Source organism: Lepus europaeus, chromosome 11 (assembly GCF_033115175.1).
Source record: "Lepus europaeus isolate LE1 chromosome 11, mLepTim1.pri, whole genome shotgun sequence".
Taxonomy (NCBI): domain Eukaryota; kingdom Metazoa; phylum Chordata; class Mammalia; order Lagomorpha; family Leporidae; genus Lepus; species Lepus europaeus.
The window spans coordinates 107,434,037-107,456,559 of record NC_084837.1 but is presented as its reverse complement, the minus strand read 5'-3'; the positions used below and the strand labels follow the sequence as shown (position 1 = coordinate 107,456,559).

The following is a 22,523-nucleotide window of genomic DNA, read 5'->3' as shown; positions in this document are numbered from 1 at the left end:
GCCGACGCGTAACCTTTGACCCGGGCGCGCGCCTCTGACGTCCCCGGAAGCGCGCCGCGTCCGTCTCCCGGGAAATCCCGCGGTTGCCTTGACGACGGCCGAAGCGGTCGGAGAAGCTGGCGAGCGCCCGGGTCGTGCGAGCCGGGAGCATGAGGAGCTGGTGTCTCTGTCAGATCTGTACCTGCGGGTAAGAAGGCGCTAGTGTGGGGCGGGCCGGGGCCTCGGTGGACGGACGCGGCTGCTCGGGAGTCCCCGCTCAGGGGAAGGGGCTCGCAGGGCGCCCGCCGTTCTCGCGGACCCCGGTCCAGGAACGTTCGCCCGCTCCAGCTGCCGGGTAGAGAGCAGAGTGTTTACCAGTGGCCAGGCTGGTCAGCAGCGGGGTCAGATCCGACCGCGAGAGGAAGAAGCAGAGGATGGAAAAGGACCGCGGGGCTGGCGCTGTGGCGCGGCGGGGGCTGCAGTCCCGGCCGCTCCTCTCCCGGTCCAGCTCTCTGCCGTGGCCCAGGAGGGCAGTGGAGGATGGCCCAGGTCCTGGGGCCCCTGCACCTGCGTGGGGGACCCGGAGGAAGCTCCTGGCTCCTGGCTTCGGATCGGCGCAGCTCCGGCCGTCGCGGCCATCTGGGGAGCGACCCAGCGGATGGATGATCGATCTCTGTAGCTCGCTCGCTCGCTCGCTCTCTGTTAATTCCGCCTTTCAAATAAATACATCGTAAACAGGGAAATGATGCACCAGGTGTAACTCTGCAGCCGTGTCGCGCCTTCTTACCTTGCCGGCTGTCCGTGCCGCCGGCCAGACCCCGATCCCATTCCCGGCCAGGCGGCGCCGCCGCGGGATCCGCCCTGGACACCGGCCTGGGTCCGTGGCGTCCGCGGTGACAACCTGCAGTGCCGCCCACACACGCTCTTCCTCCTCCACTCGCTGTCGCTGCCCTGGGGATTAGCTCATTGTTTGCTAAACAAATAAGGATAGGTTCGTGGAAAACAGAGTTAAAAGATAAGTTGAACTTTTTGAAAATATCCTTACCTTTGGAAAATCGTTTGTGTGGTGGAAAGCAGTTTCTCTGCCAGTCTCTTAATAAACATCGTTTGTAACTAGATGTAGGTTAAGAGTGAAATTACCCTTTGAGGTATGAATCGACAAACTCCGGTGCACAAGAAAAATCGCTTGCTTTTTTTTTTTTTTTTTAACCTACTCTTAAATTAATTCGAAGGCAACCCAAGCTCCTTTACTGCGGAGCGGCCAGGAAATTCAGTCTTCGTTTTGTTAGCGGCTCCACTTTCCTCAGGTCAGTGGGCCATGGAGTTAAGACAGTCTCTCGCCTCTGGGCGTAGCACACTGGGAGCGATGTCCACAGAAATGTCCTTTATTGAAGTTCATGTGCGTCCTGTGAGAGTGATGCCTTTGCTACTTCCAGGCTTATCCTTGAGGTGCAAGAATCTTTGGCAAAGTTGGGAACTGCCAGAGACCTGGACTCAACCAACCCTTTTGAGACCTGGCTGCCTCCTGGGACGCTGACATAGGCTGGAGCGTAGACCACGCCCTCCCCTCCTGACAGCCCCCTTGCTTTCGCCTCTTTTCTCGGTGTGCTGGGGAGATCTTCACTTCTTCACTCTTTTTGTGATCCGAGACCATTTGTTTTCTCTTGAGTCCTTAGAAGACAGCTGTCCACCATCTCCTTCCTTAGGAACACTTGATTTCATTTCTCCCATAAATGTTTTTGTTTAATGACAGGAAAATGTGTTAGCTTCAGATAGCTTTTCTTCTCCACTCTACCAAAAGCCCTGCACTGAGAAAATATGAGTGAAAAGGTCCTGGCTACCTGACTGGAATGACGAAGGGGGATAAGGTAGAAGCGGCTCATTGACATTTCAGTACATCGCCTCTCTCCGGCAGGCTCTGGATGGTCATGACCTCATGAGGAAGGTTTGACCTGCGTCTGCTGCGTGTTCAGTTTCCTGTTGAGGCTCTCTTTTTTCACGCTATGTGACTGGATAGTTTCCTACATCTCTAACATCCTTGTCCTCTTCAGGAGCATATACCATTTTGCATGTAAATTAAACTGTGATGGAATTTTATTTTTTTGAAAACAGAGTTGTGGGGTGGCTGGGGGGAAATGAAGCTTTGCAGCGGTAACCAGCTTTCTTTGAGAACCTGTTCAGAAGGCTGTGAGAGTGGAGGGAGGCAGGAGACAGGATGATGTTTAACAGGACAGAAAAGCCCACAGTGGCACCTGCCTGTGATGGCGAATCAGAAGAACTTACTTCTTCATTCCTTCCCCAAGATCTGCGGAAACGCAATTATAAAAACCCAGGTAGAATAAACCCATATTACTGAAGGAAATGAAAGGAGGACTTACTAGCAGATGACATTTCAAGAGATTTGGAGAAGAAGGAGAGGTGAAGGAACATTGACAGCTAAGAGAAGTTATACTCAAGTTCCAAAGTCCACAAGGAAATCTGTCTGCTCCACAGGGCCCGAGTGAGGCTCTGATCTGACTTCCCAGCAGCAAGAGAAGGAAGGAGGTAGGAATCCTCTACTCTGAGTAGCTTTGTGGGCACGTTAAAGGACCCAGAATTAAACAATATTCATAGCCATGGTAATGTAAACACAGCACACTGCGTTTACAATATCTCCAAGATGGTTGGGGCAGGAGGGGGGAGGTTTGGTCAGTCGCACTTTGGTTGTGTTGAAAAGCAAAACCTAAATAAAGTAGAAATATGTAATCATATGTAAAAATGGATAGCAAGCAGTGGAATGTGAAAGGGAAGTGGAAAATATTTAAGAGTTAATTTTTCTCCATCATACTACAAAGTAGGAGAGTTAAAGTATCTGGGAATTCATGGGCTCATCTTGCAAAGGCAGGCATCCAGAAATGCTGTTTACAGTTGGTGGAATTTAAAAAAAAAGTTTCAGTGTTCAGTGTATTGTTTCAGATACATATATAATCAAGGTACAGTAAGAATAGAACTTTCTTGGCCAGATCTTTACGCGATGTCACGCTGCCCAAATTGCAGCCTTCTTTCCCCACTCACACTCTTTCACTTCCTGGCTTCATTTTTTCCTCACATTGTGCTTGTGATGTGATGTGATGTGATGTGATGTGATGTGATGTGATGTGATGTGATGTGATATGTATTTTTCTAATGTGTTTGTTGCTGGCTTCCCCACCTCCTCCACCCCCCCCCCCCCACAGGAATGCTCAAGGAGAAGAGGAAGTTTTTGCTTTTTCTTTCCTAATAGCTCTATCGCCAAAATTATCACACAGTTGTTACTCATTAAGCACTTGCTGAATGAATGCATTCCCATAGAACAGAAAGGAAACAGACGTGGTATAAATTAAACATTGTTTATGTTAAGATTTAAAAGTTGGCGGTGCAGTTCGATAAGTCAAGATGTTCTGAGTTCGTAAACAAGCATCACAGATGTGATGTCCCACAAAGCACGATCAGTTGCTGTGGGGGGTGGAAATGTGACACAGGAGGCTTTTGCTTTCTTTCCTAACTCTTCAGCACTGTGTAATTTGTAAAGTCTGTAAATGTATTGCTTTGATGGAAAATGAAACTAGAATCAATGACAAATTTGGGAGCTTTGACTTGATTTTCGTAACTCAGTGCAGCTACATTAGACCCTGTCTGTACCTGTTAGAACCTGCGTACCCTACATCTAATTTTTCCAAGTCCTGGACCATGTACACTCTCTCACAGGCTCCACGTTGATGTTCTTGAGTCTTTTGACTCCCCTGACTTTGAAGTTTCCAGGATATCCTGTGACGCCACCTCTTCACTCTTTCCGTACTGCAGCTTTTCTGCTTGTCCAGCAACCTCTAAAAATGTATTTCTCTTGTTTTATTCCTGAGGGTTCGTTGAGCCCAGTATCATAAGTGGTTCCAATTCATCTGCAAAGCATATGCATCTCCTTCAGGATCACTTCTACCTGCGTGTACTCTGCTACAGCACATTTTTTTTTTTTTTCTCTATTTTAAGTCTTGCCATCTTCCAATGGCCACGTTATTCTCTTCAACAACTGATAGCTTTGTTCAGGGACTTTAGTTATGGGCAATATAAATAGCCATACGCTCTGGTTAGTTTAGGCAAAAAGGAATTTTTAAGGAGTATATATAGTTCACTTGGAACAACTAAAGCCATTTTCAAAATAAGCTGCCAGGAAACAGTCCCAGAAACCTCACCTCAGCACTGGACTGCCAGGGGAGCCACTACTCCTGCCACAATCAGAGAACTGCAAGAGCTGTAAGCTCCAGAGCTCACCCACTCCTGCCAAGGTCAGGAAGCTGCCAAGCCACCTTGCAAATCTGGACAACTGCTGGCCCCTTGTGCTTTGCCTGTACCACAGTCTATGCAAGCAGAATGGACATTAAATGCTACCTCTCTTTCTACGTAGCTCTGTTCTGATTCAAAATCTTATGTGACTGTGTCTAATAGGTGAAATGTAAATTGCATATGGACCCTGTCTGGAACAGGTTTGGGCAGTTCATTTGTTTGTTTGCAGCTTCTGTGCTACAAGACAGTTAGGTAAGAGCACAACCAGAACTTCCACCACAAAAGGATTCTCTGTAAAATATTCCTTGTTTTTGAAGATACCACCTCAGAGGAAACACTTCTTTGTATCTTAATAAAGCTGCCCTAAAAATTCAGAGATTCTGGGATGGATGTCCTCAGTAGTTAAGATACCACTTGGGGAGCCACATCCAATGTCTTAGTTCTAGAACTAGCTCTGCTTCTGAGTCCACCTGCCTGCTAATACTCACCTTGGGAGGCAGCAGGTGATAGCTCAAGTTGTTGGTTCCCTGCCACACACATGGGAAACCTGGACTGAGTTCCTGGCTCTGCTTTCAATTTGGTTCAGCCCTTAACTATTGTGGCCTTTGGGGAGTGAGCCAGTGAGTGGGATATATATCTATATCTATATTTATATCTAATCTCTATCTTTCTCTTTCTCTTTCAAAAAATAAAATTGTTTTAAATAAAACAGATTCTGAGTTTTAGAAGCCTCTGATTAAAATGTAATTACTACGCGAATTTTTTAAGGAGAAATAATCTTTCAGTTTGTTTGTTTGCACAGGCGGCACCATTGTCCACATGGAACCACGCGGATTTATGAAAATTCTGGCGTATCTTGCCCCACAACTGAATATTTGGAAAAATATCCTATGCATGGCAATATTCTTCCACCTCAAAGTCTTAAACCCAAGCAAGAATTCCGCGCATGCCGAGAGAAAATGGAAGGAATAACTACATTTAAGTAAATATTGGGCAACTATTTGTTTTACTTATTTCCCTCCCAACTCTTCTGGACTAAAGGTTTCTAATATTTAAATCGAATGGCTTAGTGATTTAAATTGAGTCAGTCCAAGAAGCAAGAAAGTAAAGTCACAACTTGAGAAAAAATGGAAAGATGAGAATTAAGTTCAGTTGACAAAGAGTGAGTAGGGGAAAATTAAAAGTTCTCTTTATTTTTTAACCTCCTAAAATGTCTTATATTTATCTGCTTTCCCCCATCACCTACCCGGAGGAATGCAGTAGCTTCCTGGTATCTGTATTTACTCTAGTTTTTCATCTATAGTCTGTTTTCAATCATTTAGCCTGCCAAGATGATCTTTTTAAAAATGCAAATCTAATCCTATCACTTCCTTGCTTGGAAATGCGCTTAAACTTTCCCATATGTTTAACACAGAGCTCCTGTCCAGCATCTCTCTATTATTGTTCCCTGCTTGCTTTCCTAGTTTATTTTCATTGCAATGCCCTTTTCACTGTATTTTGTTCCCACAGCATAAGCCCTTCATTCTTTATTTGCTTGAAAGTGCCAGATTTCACTTGATTAAAAGCATTCCAGGATGCTGTTTTCCTTGCCTGGACTTTTTCCTTCCCACTTCCCCTAGTTAACAGCCATTCAATCTGTAGATCACAACTCAGTTATCCCTTGGAAAAGTCACCTCTGACACCGCACCCAGTTTTAGGCTAGGTAAAATTTGTGTGAGTTCTCAAAGCACCTTTCTGTGACTTGTCACTAGCTTAGTTCAGTGTGTCATGAAAATAAGAACTAAGTCTTATATTATCTCAGCCTTTTCCCCCCCAGAAATCTGGTACAATGCCTACTAGCACATAGTAGGTACCCAATAATTTTGTAGGAGATGAAAACCAAAAATCCTCTTAAGCTTATTTAAACTTTTCATGTGGAACTAGTTTTTTTTTTTTTTTAATCTCTTCATACTTTGCAACTTGGTCAATTCTTTTATCCTTTTATTTAAACTGTTCATGTGTATACTATATTCAAGGCACTGTCTTAGGCATTAAGTACAGAGAGACAAGTAAATTGAAATTCCTGCTTTCAAGGAACTCCGATATCAGACTCTGCCATCTGCGGTTTCCAGAACATGGTGTAATAGCTTTAATTTCTAGTGTCATTCATTTCCATTTCATTTCAGCTAGAGCTTGTCCTACTTACAGAGCAAAAGTGGACACTCAAGCAATTAGCATTTCTACTTTTAACATTTCTGAAAACCTTGAAGTAACATTGTGTTGATAACTGTAGTTGTGTCACTCTTCCATGAATTTGAACATTTTCCATAGTCCTCAGACTTCAGGATACTTTCATACAGTCTGAAAGTGTGAAAATCCAAAATAATGATAGGTTTCAGGAGAAGAGGTGAACCAATTGAACAACTAGTTGAGATAGAGCAAACTTTTTTTCCCCCTTCACCTTAATTTGTTCCTTTTGTGCCTTTACTGGCCTATAATAGAGATTTGAAATAATTCTCACAATATTCATATTTAAAAGCAAAACTGAATATTTTTCCTTGTCAGTTTTAAATGTTAAAATTAAGAAACTTTTACCTACCTTATTTTTTTTTAAAGATTTTATTTATTTGAAAGTCAGAGTTACACAGAGAAGGAGAGGAGAGAGAGAGAGAGAGAGAGAGAAAGGGGTCTTCCATCTGGTTCACACTCCAGTTGGCCCCGATGGCTGGTCCTGTGCCAATCCGAAGCCAGGAGCTTCTTCCGGGTCTCCCATGTGAGTGCAGGGGCCCAAGGACTTGGGCCATCTTCTGCTGCTTTCCCAGGCCATAGCAGAGAGCTGGATCAGAAGTGGAGCAGCGAGGACTCGAGCCGGTGCCCTGGCACTGCAGGCAGCTGCTTTACCTACTATGCCTCAGTGCCGGCCCAACCTACCATATTTTTTATGATAATTGTTTTTCATTTCTGGGTTTTCCCAGTGGTCTTGTTCAAGTAGCCCTTAATAGTTGAAAAAGAAAACAAAAAGTTCCAAATGGCAAAGATCCAGATATCCCAGTAAAGCTAAAAATTCCATGTCTTCAGTTGTCATTCCTCCAACTAGTAATACACTGGAGCTCTTCTTTGTATTTTGCTAGGAAACCAGCAGCATTTCTAAGAGCTGAGACCCAGAGGCCTGGAACCCTTCTTCTTGACTACCCTAGGTTGACCAGGCTGTCTAGGCGTAGAAAGCTTATTTATCTGTACAAAGAATAAGGTGTCAATCTACACTATTGTAATTCAAGAAGAGACAATAAAGAACAGATGTCTGAAATCGTGTAAGACTTATGGTCTTTCAGAGCATTACAGTTGCAGCCCGGTTAGATGACTGTCCCTGTTGGCAGAAGTCTGCTGGATTCTCCCCCTCCTTGATTGCATGTTAGTCTATTCTCTAGCTGGTACTGGGGAGGAGTAAAGAACAGCTCAGGTGTCTTGAGAAGCTGAGGTATGCGATTTCTGCTGTTTTCCATTACATAAATATTAAGCATTTATTAAGCACCCAGCACAATGCCAGTCATGATCTCTGTGCTCACAGACACTATGCTCCAGGGAGGGGCTGACAATTTTTAAAGAGCCACTCAAAATACAAAAGTGCTGCACTGGTAAAAATTATGAAAAATAGGTAAAACTACCTTAGCAGCCGGAACACGAGAATTGACTTTATCAGGGAAATTAGAAAAACGAGCCAACACTTAAAGGATGTTAAGTGGTTAGCTGGATTAACAGGGGGTGGATGTGCATTGAGGCGGAGAAAGTAAGGTAGCAGGAAGTAGCATGTAGGAAATTCTCAAATAAATAAATAAAAAGCCAACTGCTGGAGCAAGAGGAAGCACAGTGTGAGTTGAGGCTAGTGAGAGAGGCAGGGCCGCACCCTGAGACCATGTTCAGTGTTGTCTGTAAGCTTCCAGCAGGAAGAAGCCATTGCGAGTGAGTTTCTCTTCCGGTTTTGTTTGTTTGTTGGGAGTGGGCTAGAAGTGGGTGAGGAGGAAGCAAGGAGATGAGGGCAAGAATGACCTGATCAGATTTTCCTGTGAAAGAATTGAGTACAGTGGGAAAAAAAAGATAGGAGAGGGGACTAGGATTGATGTAGGTGAGTGAGTTTGGGAAGCTATTTGAGTGGTTCAAATGAGCTGTTATTAAAGCTTGAATATTATAGTGGTGACAGAGTTGGGAAAACGTGGTTGGATATGAGAGAGATTTAAAAGACAGAATTGCTGGGAGTTAATGATGGCCTAGATAGGGAGGGTGAAGATAATGCCTGAGTCCTAGGTTTCTGACTATACAACTGAGGAATGGCGTGCCATTGCCTATAGCAGGGAGCTGCAAAAAGGACCAGACTTGTTGAGGGAGTGGATCATTTAAGTTTTATTTGGGGCATTTTGAGTTTTGAAGTGCTGTTGACTATCCAAGAGCTCTGATACGGAGTCCAGAGAAGAGATCTAAGCTGCTGAGGTCAGTGTGAGAGTCACTTCCATGTAGGCAGAATACAAATGAAGTGTGAGAGCGGAGTTCCGAGAGAAAGCGTTAGATGAGAGGAGTGTGTGTAGGTCCAAGGCTGAGGGACCCCAGCGTTCATGTAATGATTACACAGAGGTGGAGGGAGCTGCATAGGAACCTGAGGAGAAATCATCGGGAAGGCAGGAAGAGAGAATTTCTTGGAGATGAAGGGAACTGTTCCGTCATTTACTTCTGGAGAAGTCAAGCACGCTGAGGACTAAAAATGCCCAGTGAGTTTAATCACGCAGAAGTCATTCTGCGCCTTAGAGTGTATTAGAGACGTGACAATGCTGGAAACCAGACTGAAGTGCAGTGAAGAGGGTGAGAAAATAGAATCAACCAGTCCGAGAAGTTATGTTGTGAATAGAAGGAATTCAGTGAGCTTTTGTTTTGCTATTGGAGGTTGTGGACATACGCAGTAAACACTGACTCAATACGAGATACTTTAGTCATAAATGAGTGACACAGCCGATAGAGTCCAGAGGAAAAAGCAATTTGAAAACGTGGAGTAGTAACAGTAGTAGCTGACATATTTCTATATACTAAGTACTGCTCTAAGTGTATACTCATATGAATGTATCCCTGAAACAACCCTATGATGTAAATGGTATCTCATCTATATGGAAACTATGGCATAGACAGAGTAACCAAGTTATCCAAAGGCGTGCAGCTAGTGAATGCCAGAGCCAGGATTTGGAGCCAGGCAGTCTGATCAGTCTGGGCTATAATCGTTGTTGTTGACAGTCCTCCTCTGTCTCAGAATGTTCTATAATGCCTGTGTGGCTGCAGTGCCCTCTGGCTCCCTTCCATGGCAAAGACTTCAGGAGATCCAAAGATGTCTATCCATACAATGACTGTGATTTATGTCTTCAAGGCAGAGTTACTGGTCATTTAACAATGAACAGGAAGACAGCATTATTCAATCAGAACGAAGTATACCAAATAGTGTACTAGAATCCTCAAGTAGGATTAAGAAAGATTTTGATAAAGTAGACCCAAGAAGGATATACATTTTAATGTTTATGGATTCATTAAAACTTTCACCTGAGATTTCCTTCCAGGTTACACAAAGTCAATTACTTGAGGATTTTATTTATTAAAGTTCCAATTAACTGAAGATCTATTGTAGTGATGTTTTTAAAACTGGAATTTTTGACAAACTATTTAATCACTAGATAAGAACTTACAGAGGAATCCAGTTAGTTCTTTTAATTATCTTTTCAACTATTATCATTTTACTATTGTCCAAGACTTTCAAGAAAAAAAAAAAACTTGAAATTTTCAATATTGCATTAAAATAATTAGAAATAAAAGAAGCTGTGAGGCCATGTTTCAAAATTCTATATTTCAGATCGGATTATCGTCCATATGAAGTAGTCAAACAGCCTTGCCATGTACCGGAAGAATACAAACCCAAACAAGGGAAGATTGATCTTGGTACCACCTATAAACGGGATTTTAAATCTTATAAAGTGCAACCTGTGGCAATAGTCCAGCCTTTGGAGAGAAAACAAGTTAAAAAAGGAAAGTTGGACACTGTCCCAACCTATAAAGGTAACTTGCCATTTCAAAAATGGAGGAGCCAAAAAACTAAAGTTCACTTCCTGCTTTGACATCTAATACCAAATTAAAGTTTTAGTGTGTTGCCAAAGTTAGCCTTCATGGCTTAGGAAAGAACATTTTTCTTTTTGGTCAAAAAAGTATTTTATAATGGAAAAAGAAAGATAATTTGCATTTACTTGATAGCGTGTTTAGACCTGGATTTCTCTCCAATTCAGTCACTTAATTGGTTTTCTGTTCCTCAAAACATTTATTTAAAGGATGGCATTGAATAAGAGTTATGTCACATTTGTCACCTTTGATCAGTATTGTTCTTTCTTCCCATCCTAGAGTGAGTTGGAACTCTACCTATTGTACTGAGATCTTTGAGAAAGTCAAAGAAATAGCAACTCTCTTCCCTATTAAAGTTTTGAACCAACCTATGAAGCAAAAGAGTTAGCAGGTGGAGAAGCAGAGTACCACTTTTATATTGACAAAGGCTAGTGTTGAGGATGAAGCTCCCCTCTCCAGGTGGGTCGTTCCTGAAACAGCACCCAGGCTGAGACAGGCTTATCCACCCTGCGACAAAGCTGGTTGGCCAGAGAGAGGATGCTCCTCTGAGAATTCCTCAGAGGAGGGAATATCAGAATGCCTCTTCCCTTCTGACGACCGACTTGGAGGAATAGCTACCAGGCAAGGCACAGCCAATTTTCTTTCCAAAACAAAGGGTTCCAAAAACCTACCTTATTTTAAAATACTCTATTACTTCTAAAGGATGATGTTGCTGTGGATTCGTTCTGAGAGGAGAAACAACAGGGTGAGATCTTTATTATTTTTTTAAAATAGGCTATCTTCATTATAGATATTATTTTTGCATTTTCTTTTATTAATAATATAATTGCTTATGTAGGCTTTCCATTATGTGCTTCCATTAGTTATGTGAAGTAGCTGAATAGATGTGGCAAAGTGATGGCTTCTACAAAGTAATGATTCATGCTTTAGTTAGGTAACAGGTGAATGCCTATTTTTCCTTTAAATTTCACTTTGCCAGTTCAGTAGGCAGTTTGTGGTACCAATATACTACGATCTATAAGCCCATTTATTAAAGAGGTCAGGAATAATATTCTTTCTCTTTTCAAAGCTGTGAGACATAAGATGCTAACCAAAAAAAAAAAATCAACAAATTATGAAGACTGTGCATATGATGAACAAATAAAATAAAATGTAACATTTAGGAATTGCTGAGGTATTTATTTATATGCCTAGAAGTTAATGTACTATGCAAATTTAAATGACTTCTTTTTTTAGCCATAGTAAGATTTTCCTTGTTTTCCCCTTACAAGATCTATAAACAAAAATCAGTAATATTGATGTCTACTCATGATGTAAACATTTACACGCAGCACATACTGCACTCACACCGGCGGGTTCTCATCCTCTCATTCCCGTCATTCAAGGTTGAGGAATTTGGGGTTCCCTCTGGCCTTCACGTTCCTGAAATTCCCAAGTCAAGACAGGACACATTTTGCATTTCCAGGTTTCTAGGTATGAACCAATAGAACTACCAAGGGCCAGGGCTGTACATCATTATTTTGTGTGGTTGTGATTTGTAGATACCTACTTAAAAACAGAAATGTAGCTGAAGTGAAGTCACAATGGAGAGAGACTTTTTCACTGTTTTCTAAGGGTGAGTGAACAGAGGAAAGACAGAAATGGGATATGATAATGAAGCATTCAGATTCTGGAGATGTGGTTTTATGAACTAGAAGGCAGATACAGTTGAACAGCAATGCCCCCAGTAGCCTCGGCTTAGAAATACATGCATATTAAAATACATATGATTAAATGTGTTAGTATTTTATTTGATAAATATGTTTTAGGGGTTAATCTGCTGTTTGCTAGCCATTCTTAGGAATACAGAGATCTGGCTTTCAGTATGGTCATTAACATTTATAAACTTTATAATTGATAACCAAGGAGATAAAAGATCTTTACACTGAAAACCGTGAAATGATGCAAATAATTGAAGATGAAACAAGTAAATGGAAAGATATCGTGTGCTTATTGATTAGAATAATTAACATTGTTAAAACGTACATACTACCCAAAGCACTCTATAGGTTCAGTACAACCCCTATCATAATTCCAATGACAAGAACAATTTATATGGGACTGGGAATGACCTGGATCAGTCAAAGCAATCTTGGGAAAAAAGAACAAAGTTGGAGGCATCATACTTCCTGATTTCTGATTATCTTAGGAAGCTATAGTAATCAAAATCATATGCTACTACTGTGATAAAACCAAATGTGTGGAGCAATGGAACAGAATAGAGAGCCCAGAAGTATACACAAGCATATACAGTCAACTAACTTTTGACAAAGATACCAAAAATACACAGTGGAGAAGGAATAGTCTCTTCAATAAATGGTATTGGGAAAATTAAAGAAAATTTGAGCCTTATCATATATCATACACAAAAATCAACCCAACGTGCATTAAAGACTTAGACATAAAACCTGAAACCATAAAACTCCTCGAAGAAAACATGGCAAAGTTCCTTGACATTGACCTTGGCAATGATTTTGTTTTTTAAATTACACCAGAAGCACAGGCCACAAAACCAAAAATAGACAAATGGGCTTACATCAAGTAAAAAGCTTCCTGTGCAACAAAGAAACAAGAAAACTAAAAGACAAGCTACTATTCATCATCTGAAGGGTTAATATCCAAAATATATGAGACTCACACAACTTAATAGCAAAGTAATGTATTTTATTTTAGAAATAAAATTATAGTTAAAATGCTAATAGAGAATGGAATAAATATATCCATTATTCAGAAAAATAAGGATATGGAGTAAATATGGAAAAAATCAAAAGCAAATAGCAATATAGGCAACTTATGCAAGCTCATTCATTACAATAAACATAAGTGAATTAAACTAAAACTCAAATATTAATCTTTTATATCCTGAAAAGATATTAAAACTTATGCCAATAATTTAAAACTTACAAAAATGAGCAAATTATTGGAAAAATGTAATTTATGAAAACTAAAGAAAAATTAAAAGCAAAAATAGTCCTGTATCTGTTTAAGAAATTGGATTTGTGAAGTTACAAGTGCAATTTAAAAATATTACCATAAAGGAAAGGTCATGATTTCTGTCTTCAGTGTAGGATACAGAAAGCTGGAAAAAGTATGCCCTCATTCTAACAGCAAGAGAATGGCCAGATAATCTACAAAATTGTGACTGTCCGTGAACCCTTCAGAAAGTAGAGATCGTCGATCAACCAATTAGCCTGAAACCGAAGAGAAGAAAACTGCTTCCAAGTTGATTCAGGATGTAAGCAGTTTCACCAGGAGCAAGGCATGAGATGATGACTAGCTGGTACACATATGGTAAAAAAGAATCCATTTGCATTTTTAACAAATTGAAGAAGACTGAGTGTAGCACAAAGTGAGACTATAGAAGTCCTGAGAGCTTCAGACACAAAGAGCTCAAAACCAAATATAAACTCTTCTCTGTGGATTCACTAGGCGATCGTCAGAAGGACTGGAAACCAAAGAAAGTTTTCTTTAATGATGCAGGTGTGGAGGGAGGAATGGATGTTGTTGGAAGAAAGACAGGAAGCTCCATCCAAATGCCTCTAACCTATAGAACAAAGGCATTGACACATCACTGTCATCCCAGTGAACAGGTGAGGATCTACTGCAGCTTAGGGAAATGAGGAGGGAAAAAAAAAAAAAAGAAGCAAAATAAACCTCTAACATCAAGGAGAAACGGGAAATTGTCCTGGAACCAAACCTCAAGGATGTTTTACCTCAAGGGAAGGGACAGGAGCACTGAGAGAGCCTTACCCTTGAGACCTAAGAAGCTACATCCCCTCACATACCCACCCACACCAACCCTGAATCACTAAGTACCAAATAACAAGAACCATCAGTCTCCAATTGGGAAAGAACAAGCTAGGGAGAGAGACATGCTCTGAGATACGGGTGCAAAGAGAAAGCCTAAAACTGAAGATGGGGCAGACATTGATAAAAACCCCTCCAGCAACCCAGCCCCTATGCAAATCACAAGATAATGTCAAAAGAGTTTGAAGCCGGAGGTGCACTGAAGCTAATAACAGCAACAAAATCCAAACCCAGCTAACTCTTGATTGGACTTCCTTAACCTCACTCACTAGAGACCCATCGGATAAAGAAGTGTGCCCCGTTCTGGATATAAGTATTATTTATTATTTATCTGTGCTACACACAGTATGCTTCTTTCAACCTCAAACTGTAATTATACAAAGAAAGAAATAAAATGAGAAGGGAAGAGAGGAAGGAAGGAATTCTTTGAAAAATGTAATTTATCAAAACTAACTCAAGAAGAAATTAAAGGCCAAAATAGTCCTATATCTGTTAAAGAAATCGGATCTGTGAAGTTGTAAGTGTATTTGAAAACCTTGCCATAAAGGAAATATCAAATCAAAACCTGGTCAGAAGTGACCAGGAATTTGGAACTATCAAGGAACTGTTTTGAAAAACTAAGGACAGCAGGGAAAGAGGGGGACGGAGAAGGTGAAGTTGAGAGGGGGGAGTGAAGGGAGGCCAATATGCAGGAAAGATAGCAAATCAAAACCGATTTCTGAAGTAACCTGGAAAATGATGATTAATTTTAAAAGCTTTAATAGAAACCTACATGAACATGTAGAGAAGTTCAGCAAAGAGATGGAAACTATAAAAAATAAAATGGTAATACTACAAATGAAAAACCATGATAATCAAGATAAGAAATTTCTCTCATGGACATATCGATAGACTGAACACAATCAAGGAGAAACAAATCAGTGAACTTGAAATAAGTCAGTAGAAATAGATTAAACCAAAACACAATGAGAAAGAAAAATGAAATAAATAAAACAGTGCAGAGTGTCAGAAGCTGTGGAACACTTTTAAGTGGGTGTGACTTATATGTATGGAATCCTAGAAGAATAATAAAGAGAACAAGACAGGATCGTTAACAGAAGACCTAATAGAAAAGAACAGTGAATGGTATCAAAGCACAAATCCAAGAAGTTTAGAGAACCTCAAGCAATAAACTTATAAAAAGAAGAAAGAAAGCACCTAGAAACACATTCTGGTGAAAGTAAACAATCAGAGATCCTGCTTCACAGTTGGGCAGGGGAGAGAGGACACATTTTGTATAAACAAAGAGAGAATACCCAGACTTCCTGTTGAGAACTATGCAAATTAGAAGAGAATAAAGTTACATCTTTAAAATGCTGGGGGTTGGGGTACAACCTATCAAGCAAATTCACTCCCTAGTGAAAATATCTGTCATAAATAAGACTTTCTCAGAAATATAAAAACAGAATTCTCAGTAAACTTTCATTATAAGAATTTTTTTTTTTTTTTTTTTTTTTTTTTTACAGGCAGAGTGGATAGTGTGTGAGAGAGAGAGACAGAGAGAAAGGTCTTCCTTTTTGCCGTTGGTTCACCCTCCAATGGCCACTGAGGCCGGCGCATCGCACTGATCCGAAGCCAGGAGCCAGGTGCTTCTCCTGGTCTCCCATGCGGGTGCAGGGCCCAAGCACTTGGGCCATCCTCCACTGCCTTCCCGGGCCATAGCAGAGAGCTGGCCTGGAAGAGGGGCAACCGGGATAGAATCCGGCGCCCCGATCGGGACTAGAACCTGGTGTGCCAGCTGCTAGGCAGCGGATTAGCCTGTTAAGCCACGGCGCCGGCCCATTATAAGAAATTTTAAAGGAGATTATTTTAGCAGAAGGAATATGATACGAATGAGAAACTCATTCTACATAAAGAAATAAGCATACTAGCAATGGTTAAAATGAGGTACAAAGATGGTAACAATATTGTGGATTTGTATTATATGTGTAAGTACAACAACAGCACAAAAGGTAGGAGGTAGTAAGTATGCTGCCATATGGTTCTTAGACTATCTGTGGATCAGTATAATAGTACTTGAATATAGACTGAGGACTGGCATGGCGAAGGGGACCAAGCCACTGCCTGTGACACCAGCATCCTATAGGGGTGCCGGTTCATGTCCCAGCTGCTCCACTTCTGATCCAGCTCCCTGCTCATGGCCTAGGAAATTCAGCAGAAGATGTTCCAAGCATTTGGGCCCCTGCCATCCATGTGAGAGACCTGGGTGAAACCCCTGGCTCTTGGCTGTGGCCTGGCCCAGCCCTGTCTGTTGCAGCCACTGGGGGTGTGAACTAGCAGATGAAAGGTCTCTCTCTCAGTAACTCTGACTTTCAAAATAAATTTTTTAAAAAAGAATATTGACTGTAGTTAATTAAAATTATGTGTTTCCAACTTTAAGCAGCAACAAACTATGGCCTGTGGACCAAGGCCTTTTTATTAAAAAAAAAAAATTATTGACACACAACCATGACCATTCATTTATGTATTATACATGGCTACATTCAGGAGCCCTTATGAGTTATATTGTTGCAACAGGGATCATGTGGTCCATAAAGCCTAACATATTTCTTATCTATTACCAAAAAGTTTGCCAAATACTTGTTTTAGGGTGATCGTAAGGTTAACTGAGGTATGGGATCTAATTGGAACTTAAAAATGTATTTCAATAAAATTTCACTCAATCTTTATGTATATCAAATCACACTAATGACATCTTTTGAATAAAGGAGTTATTACTCTTTTTTTAAAAAAGATTTATTTATTTATTTATTTGAAACACAGAGTTACAGAGAGGCAGAAGCAGAGAGAGAGAGAGAGGTCTTCCATCTGCTGGTTCACTCCCCAGATGGCTACAATGCTTGGAGCTGGGCTGATCCAAAGCCAGGAGCCAGGAGCTTCTTCTGGGTCTCCCACATGACTGCAGGGGTTCAAGGACTTGGGCTATCTTCTACTGCCTTCCTAGCCCATAGCAGAGAGCAGGATCAGAAGTGAAGCAGCCAGGACTTGAACCGGTGCCCATTTGGGATGCCAGCACTGCAGGCGGCGGCTTCACCAGCTACACCACCCTGCCGGCTCTGAGTTATTACTCTTAAAAAAACAAAAAGGAAATGCTCAATGCCCAGTTAATCCAAAACAGATCCAAAAAAAGAGGAAGTAAGGAATAAAAAACTGGTCAAATAGGAAAACAAACAAACAAACAAAAAGAGTGTAGACTTGAATTCAGCCATATAATTATTAACACAAATGATCAATTAATACACTGAAAATAACATAGTACATGAAAAAGGGAAACCAACCATGTGTTTACATCAAACTTTCCTTAAATACAGAGAGAGAAGCACATTAAAAGCAAAAGGATGGAAGAATAAACAACATGCAAACTCTAACTAAAAGAAAGTCCTACATAATGTGAAAGTGTTTTTCAAAAACAAGTAATATTACCAAGGATAAAAGGAGACATTAGTTAGGGATAAGAAGACCAAGTCACAAACACATATACAAAACCTAAGTATGTATGCCCCTAAAACTTGAGCTTCAAAATACCTTAAGTAAAACATAGTACTAAAATAAGAAAACAAAAAAACGTAAATTGTAGTTGTATCCTTCAACACTGTCCTTTAATCTATAGAACATGTAGACAGAAAATTAGTAAGGACGTAAGATCCTGAACAACTCTATCAATGATACTGATTTAACTGACATTTGTATTCAATTTGATTTAACTGACTCTTGGCAGTAATACACATGGGACGTTTGTCTAGATAGACCCCATTCTGAGCCATAAAACAAAGATTATCAAATATACAATGACTGAAATCACCTATATTTCCTGACCATGGCAATGAAATTAGATATCAATAATAGAAATCTGGAAATCTCCAAATGTTGAGGAAAAATGATTTTAAGAAGTAATATATAAATTTGAAGATGTTTTGAATGTAATGAATGAAAATTGCCTTATCAAAACGTGGGCTGGATCAGGAGCAATGCTTCAAGGGAAACTTGAAGTTTGTATTAGAAAAGAAGAAACTCTTAATTTTATAGCTTAAGATTTCATCTTATTGTAGTTTAATTAACTACAAAAGTAAGAGCCAATTAAATCAAAAGCAAAGTAGAAAGAAAGAAATACTGAAAAAAAGAGCAGCAGTCAATTCATTTGAAAATGAAAACAGAAAAGTGATAAAAAATAAGTGAGAAAAAAATTTTTCTGTTAAAAAATAAAGTTAATGAACTGAAATAAAACATTAATTACAAATATTAACAATAAAAGCAGAGACATCATTACAGATTTTATGGACCTTTATTTTACATTGCTATTATTTTCCTTTTTTCTAATTCTTGACAATTTTATCAGGTTGCTATTCTTTGTTTCCCTCAAGAAGAGAAAAATTAAACTTTAGGAGATACTATCAACAGAATTTGAAAAACGCTTGAAAGGTAATGAGAAAGAAAGGAGACTCGTTAGAAATTTTTGCCTGGGATACGAAATTCATAATAAAAACCGAGATTTTGGAAATGTGAGTCTGAGTAGGATGGTGAATTTGGGGCGTACTGCGTTTTGATTGCCTGGGGACAGCCAGGCAAATCGAGGTCTAACAGGAGGGCACCCTGAAGGATGTGGGTGTGAAGGGAGGCTGCGGTAGACTGAAGTGTGGGAGTCATCAGCTAAGCCTGTGGCAGCAGTCTAGTGGTGTGCAGATGGAGGTGAGACCCCTGACTTTGTAAAAGTGGTTTCCAAACCCTCGGTACCTCCACACCGCAAAGAGCAGAGTACCTAGCATAAGCAGCTCAAGACTTTTGTCCTCAGAGAAGAACCTAGAACAGCTCACTATATTAAAATGGGGGAGGGGAGACGGAGCTGTGTATACAAAGGGTGAGCAGACACGCAGGCATGAACAAAGCTGGTCAGCAGAGAGCCAAGCGTCTACCTAGAAGGGAGTGCCTAGAAATGAGAGTGGTGAGCGAGGAAGCATTTCTGGTGCTGTGAAATGACCAGACTGTAGTCAGACCTGGACAGCACGGAATTTGTTTGTTTGTTTTCTTCATGTCATAAAATGCTAAACACAGAATGTTACTAATGGATATTCTAGAACAATAATCTAAGCATACGAGTATGGGCGTAATTACAGGGAGAATATCAACATTCTACCATTATCTAGAAGTGATACTCGTCCTAATATGTGCTGGCGAACCTTGGCTCTCAGTCTCCAAATTCTTGTTTCCATTTTGAAAGCCAAAGTTGGTTTGGTGAGGGAGAAATATTCTGGTCTGTTTCCGCCCATAAAATCACATCTTTTTTCTTTGAGTCTCTGGCAGCCATGGCTGTCCCTATGTGATTGTGTGGAACTATAGGCCTGCCTTAACAAGAGCAGGGATTGCTTCACGATACCTTAAGAAAAAGAGACTCTGGTAAAGTCTCATGAGCTGGAAATGGAAAGCTATTGGGCACAGAGGACTCCTAAGGGCAGAGCTGCGCGTCCTGTCTCTGCATTGAGCTGGCTACCGGGTCTCACTCATAGCATCTCCTGTCGTCTGACAATCTGCCCCAGTTGCCACTCTGCCTCTTCGCAGCTTCCTCTGCTTGTGTATCCTTTCCACTTCTTCTCCTTGTCTGTTTTGAAAATGATTTCAGCTTGCTGTGGTTCTCCAACTCTTCTTCATTCATTCTTTCAGATTGTTCGCTTCCCCCTGTCGGACTGCTTATTGTCAACTTCAGGTGCACAAGAACACGAATGCTTGGTCTAACTCCTCTTTCATTGCCAGTTTGTTTCCTACGTCTCTGCCAGCTTAAAGATTGTCTGCTCTTGGGACAGGTTCCTGCTCTTATCCAAACATCGGTGACTTGATCTTTTAGGCCAAAATGTGCCCATTTTGTCAGAAACGTCTATAGGTGAGGAATTTTCCCGTTGAAAGAGGTATCCACGTAATAAGCATTTGAGGTTTGGCCTTGCCATTGAACACTGCGTGGACTACAGTCCAGATTTTCACATATTGTCTTGTGTGGCAAACTTCTGTCTTTTGTAAATCAATTTTCATATTTAGAAATATATATTTCTGAGTGAAGCCAATTCTGTAGTGTTTCCCAAATTACTACTTTTCTCATCTAGCAATGGGAGGCCTAAATAATCCTCATTTGAAATATGCATGGTCTAGGAAAAGCTGCAAGGAAGCAGGCTGAAAGGCAAGGGAATTAAAAGATGTTTATTTTGGTGCAAAAAATTTGAGGTCCCTGCATGGTTTTTTCATAAAATGCATTTTCCGTAAATTTTTTGAAGATCATTTGTATTTCACTTAGAAATCCCATACAGCTTTCATATTGAAGCCAATGATCTTTCCGTGACTATGCAAGTTCCCCTCCATCCTTGATAGGAGTCCTGTAGCCTTCTGAGAGTATAATGAAGTGGAATGTTCTCTCCTTTGGGGAGCCCCTCAAAGCACAGGTAATACCCACACCAGTTTTGCCCTCAGATCTGGGCACTTGATTATATTTTAAGACCTGATTGATGGCTCATCCTAGCAACTTTGTGAGTTGTGGCAAAACTCTCGACCAGTTCCTTGGAATACAATTATAATCTCCTAAACTCTGCTCTCGCCAACAACAAACACAATTTTTTTTTTTTTTGGCTTTCAAGAATTATCCACAGCCAGGTCCAGCTGTGCCATTCCCCTGATACATACTCAGATGAGTCTGAAGATGGGAGTTGTGAGTGTTAAAATGGGAGATGAGTAGAGGAGGGGAGTGAAGTGCAGGAAGTGAAATAGAAAGAACAGAGCTGAGGAGAATCACAGGAACTTCACTAAAACAATGCAAGGATGTTTCACAATGCGAGAAGCCGTGATTCTTAGAAGGTGTGGTTTTATCATTTAAACGTGTTTGTGTGTTTCATTTTCAAGATGATTATAGAGCTTGGGACATTCAGAAAAGTGAGCTTTATAAACCAGAACAAGCTTATCATCCCCCTACCGTGAAATTCGGAAATGCCACCACATTTCAGGATGACTACGTTCCCCAGGAGATAAAGCCAAGGCAAAGCTGTAAACCGTCCCCTGTGCCCAGACGGTCCACCGTCCCCTTTAACGGCGATACCAGTCACCGCCTTGACTATGTACCACATGAGCTAGAATTCAAGCTCGCGAGGCCGAGAGAAGTTTACAAACCAACTGACCGGCCCTTTGAGGACCTCACAACTCATCGGTGTGATTTTCAGGGTCTTGCTGGTGACATGGCAAAAATCTGCAAGCCCCCATGCACCAGAGTGACCCCACACGCTCCCTTTGCCGGAAGCACAGAATCCCGGGAAAGTTTTCAGGCCTGGGAAGTCCCACCGCCTGGAGCGAAGAAGGTAGCAGAGTACGTGCCGCCCCCCGGAAGCATGCAGTTCAGCAGCACGAGCCACCTCGACTACGTTCCGCACCCAGCCCGCCGTGCGGCTCCCATCAGGCCAGCTGCTCCTAGGAGAAGCAGCCGTGCTCCTTTCCAAGGGAGAAGCACCACGAAGGAAGATTTCCCAGCGTGGGAGAGCTGCCGTCAAGGCCTCATTCAGCCGCAGCCGCAGATCCCAGGCCCATCTGGAAAATTCGACGGCTTGAGCACGTTCAGAGCGCACTATGTGCCGCATGAGCTGATTCCCACAGCGAGCTGCAGACCTTTCACTGTGGCTCTCCAGAGCGCCGCTCCGTTTGATGACGTCACCACGTACTCCACAGAGTACACCCCAAAGAAGCAGGAAGTCTGCCCAGCTAGCTACCCCTCTCCTCCGGGTTACGTGTTTGAAACCGCAAATCCCCAAGGTCACAGATTCTTCCGCAAGATGGTACCTGCACTGAAGGCCTTCTAATCAGCAAACTGTGGAAAAGGAAGCCACCCAGCAAGGTGTTGGTTTTCCAAGGGAACCTGATTTCTTTATAGTGAAAAAAAATTATGAGAGAGATGTGACAAATCGTCTTTTAGATTTTTAGACAAGAAAATTGTAAGATGTATTATAGGAGATCAAAATCTTAAGATTCATTTTGTATCGATAATTTAGCTAAGCTTTTACTTAAATATATATTTCTGAAGTTTACATAATGTACCATAGAAATCAACACATCTGTTATCATTTCTACTTCTGTTTACAACTACGGCAATTATGTGGTTAGTCATATCCCAGGTGCCTTTTATCAAGCATGTTAGGACTGAGAATGATAGAGGGGTTCCCCTTTTGAGGCGATAGGATTCATTTTCCTCACACTTGAAGGCATCTGATCTGCATGGCGCG

At 41.2% G+C, this 22,523-nt stretch overlaps 1 protein-coding gene across 1 annotated transcript; it reads left to right on the top strand.

The window, feature by feature from the left end:
• The first annotated feature begins 122 nt into the window (after nt 1-122).
• SAXO2 (stabilizer of axonemal microtubules 2) lies at nt 123-22,247 on the top strand. Its single transcript, XM_062204844.1, has 4 exons — nt 123-187; nt 5,081-5,260; nt 10,139-10,341; nt 21,160-22,247. The coding sequence occupies exons 1-4, from the start codon at nt 150-152 to the stop codon at nt 22,101-22,103; spliced, it is 1,365 nt and encodes a 454-aa protein (XP_062060828.1). The 5' UTR covers nt 123-149; the 3' UTR covers nt 22,104-22,247.
• The last annotated feature ends 276 nt before the right edge of the window (nt 22,248-22,523 follow it).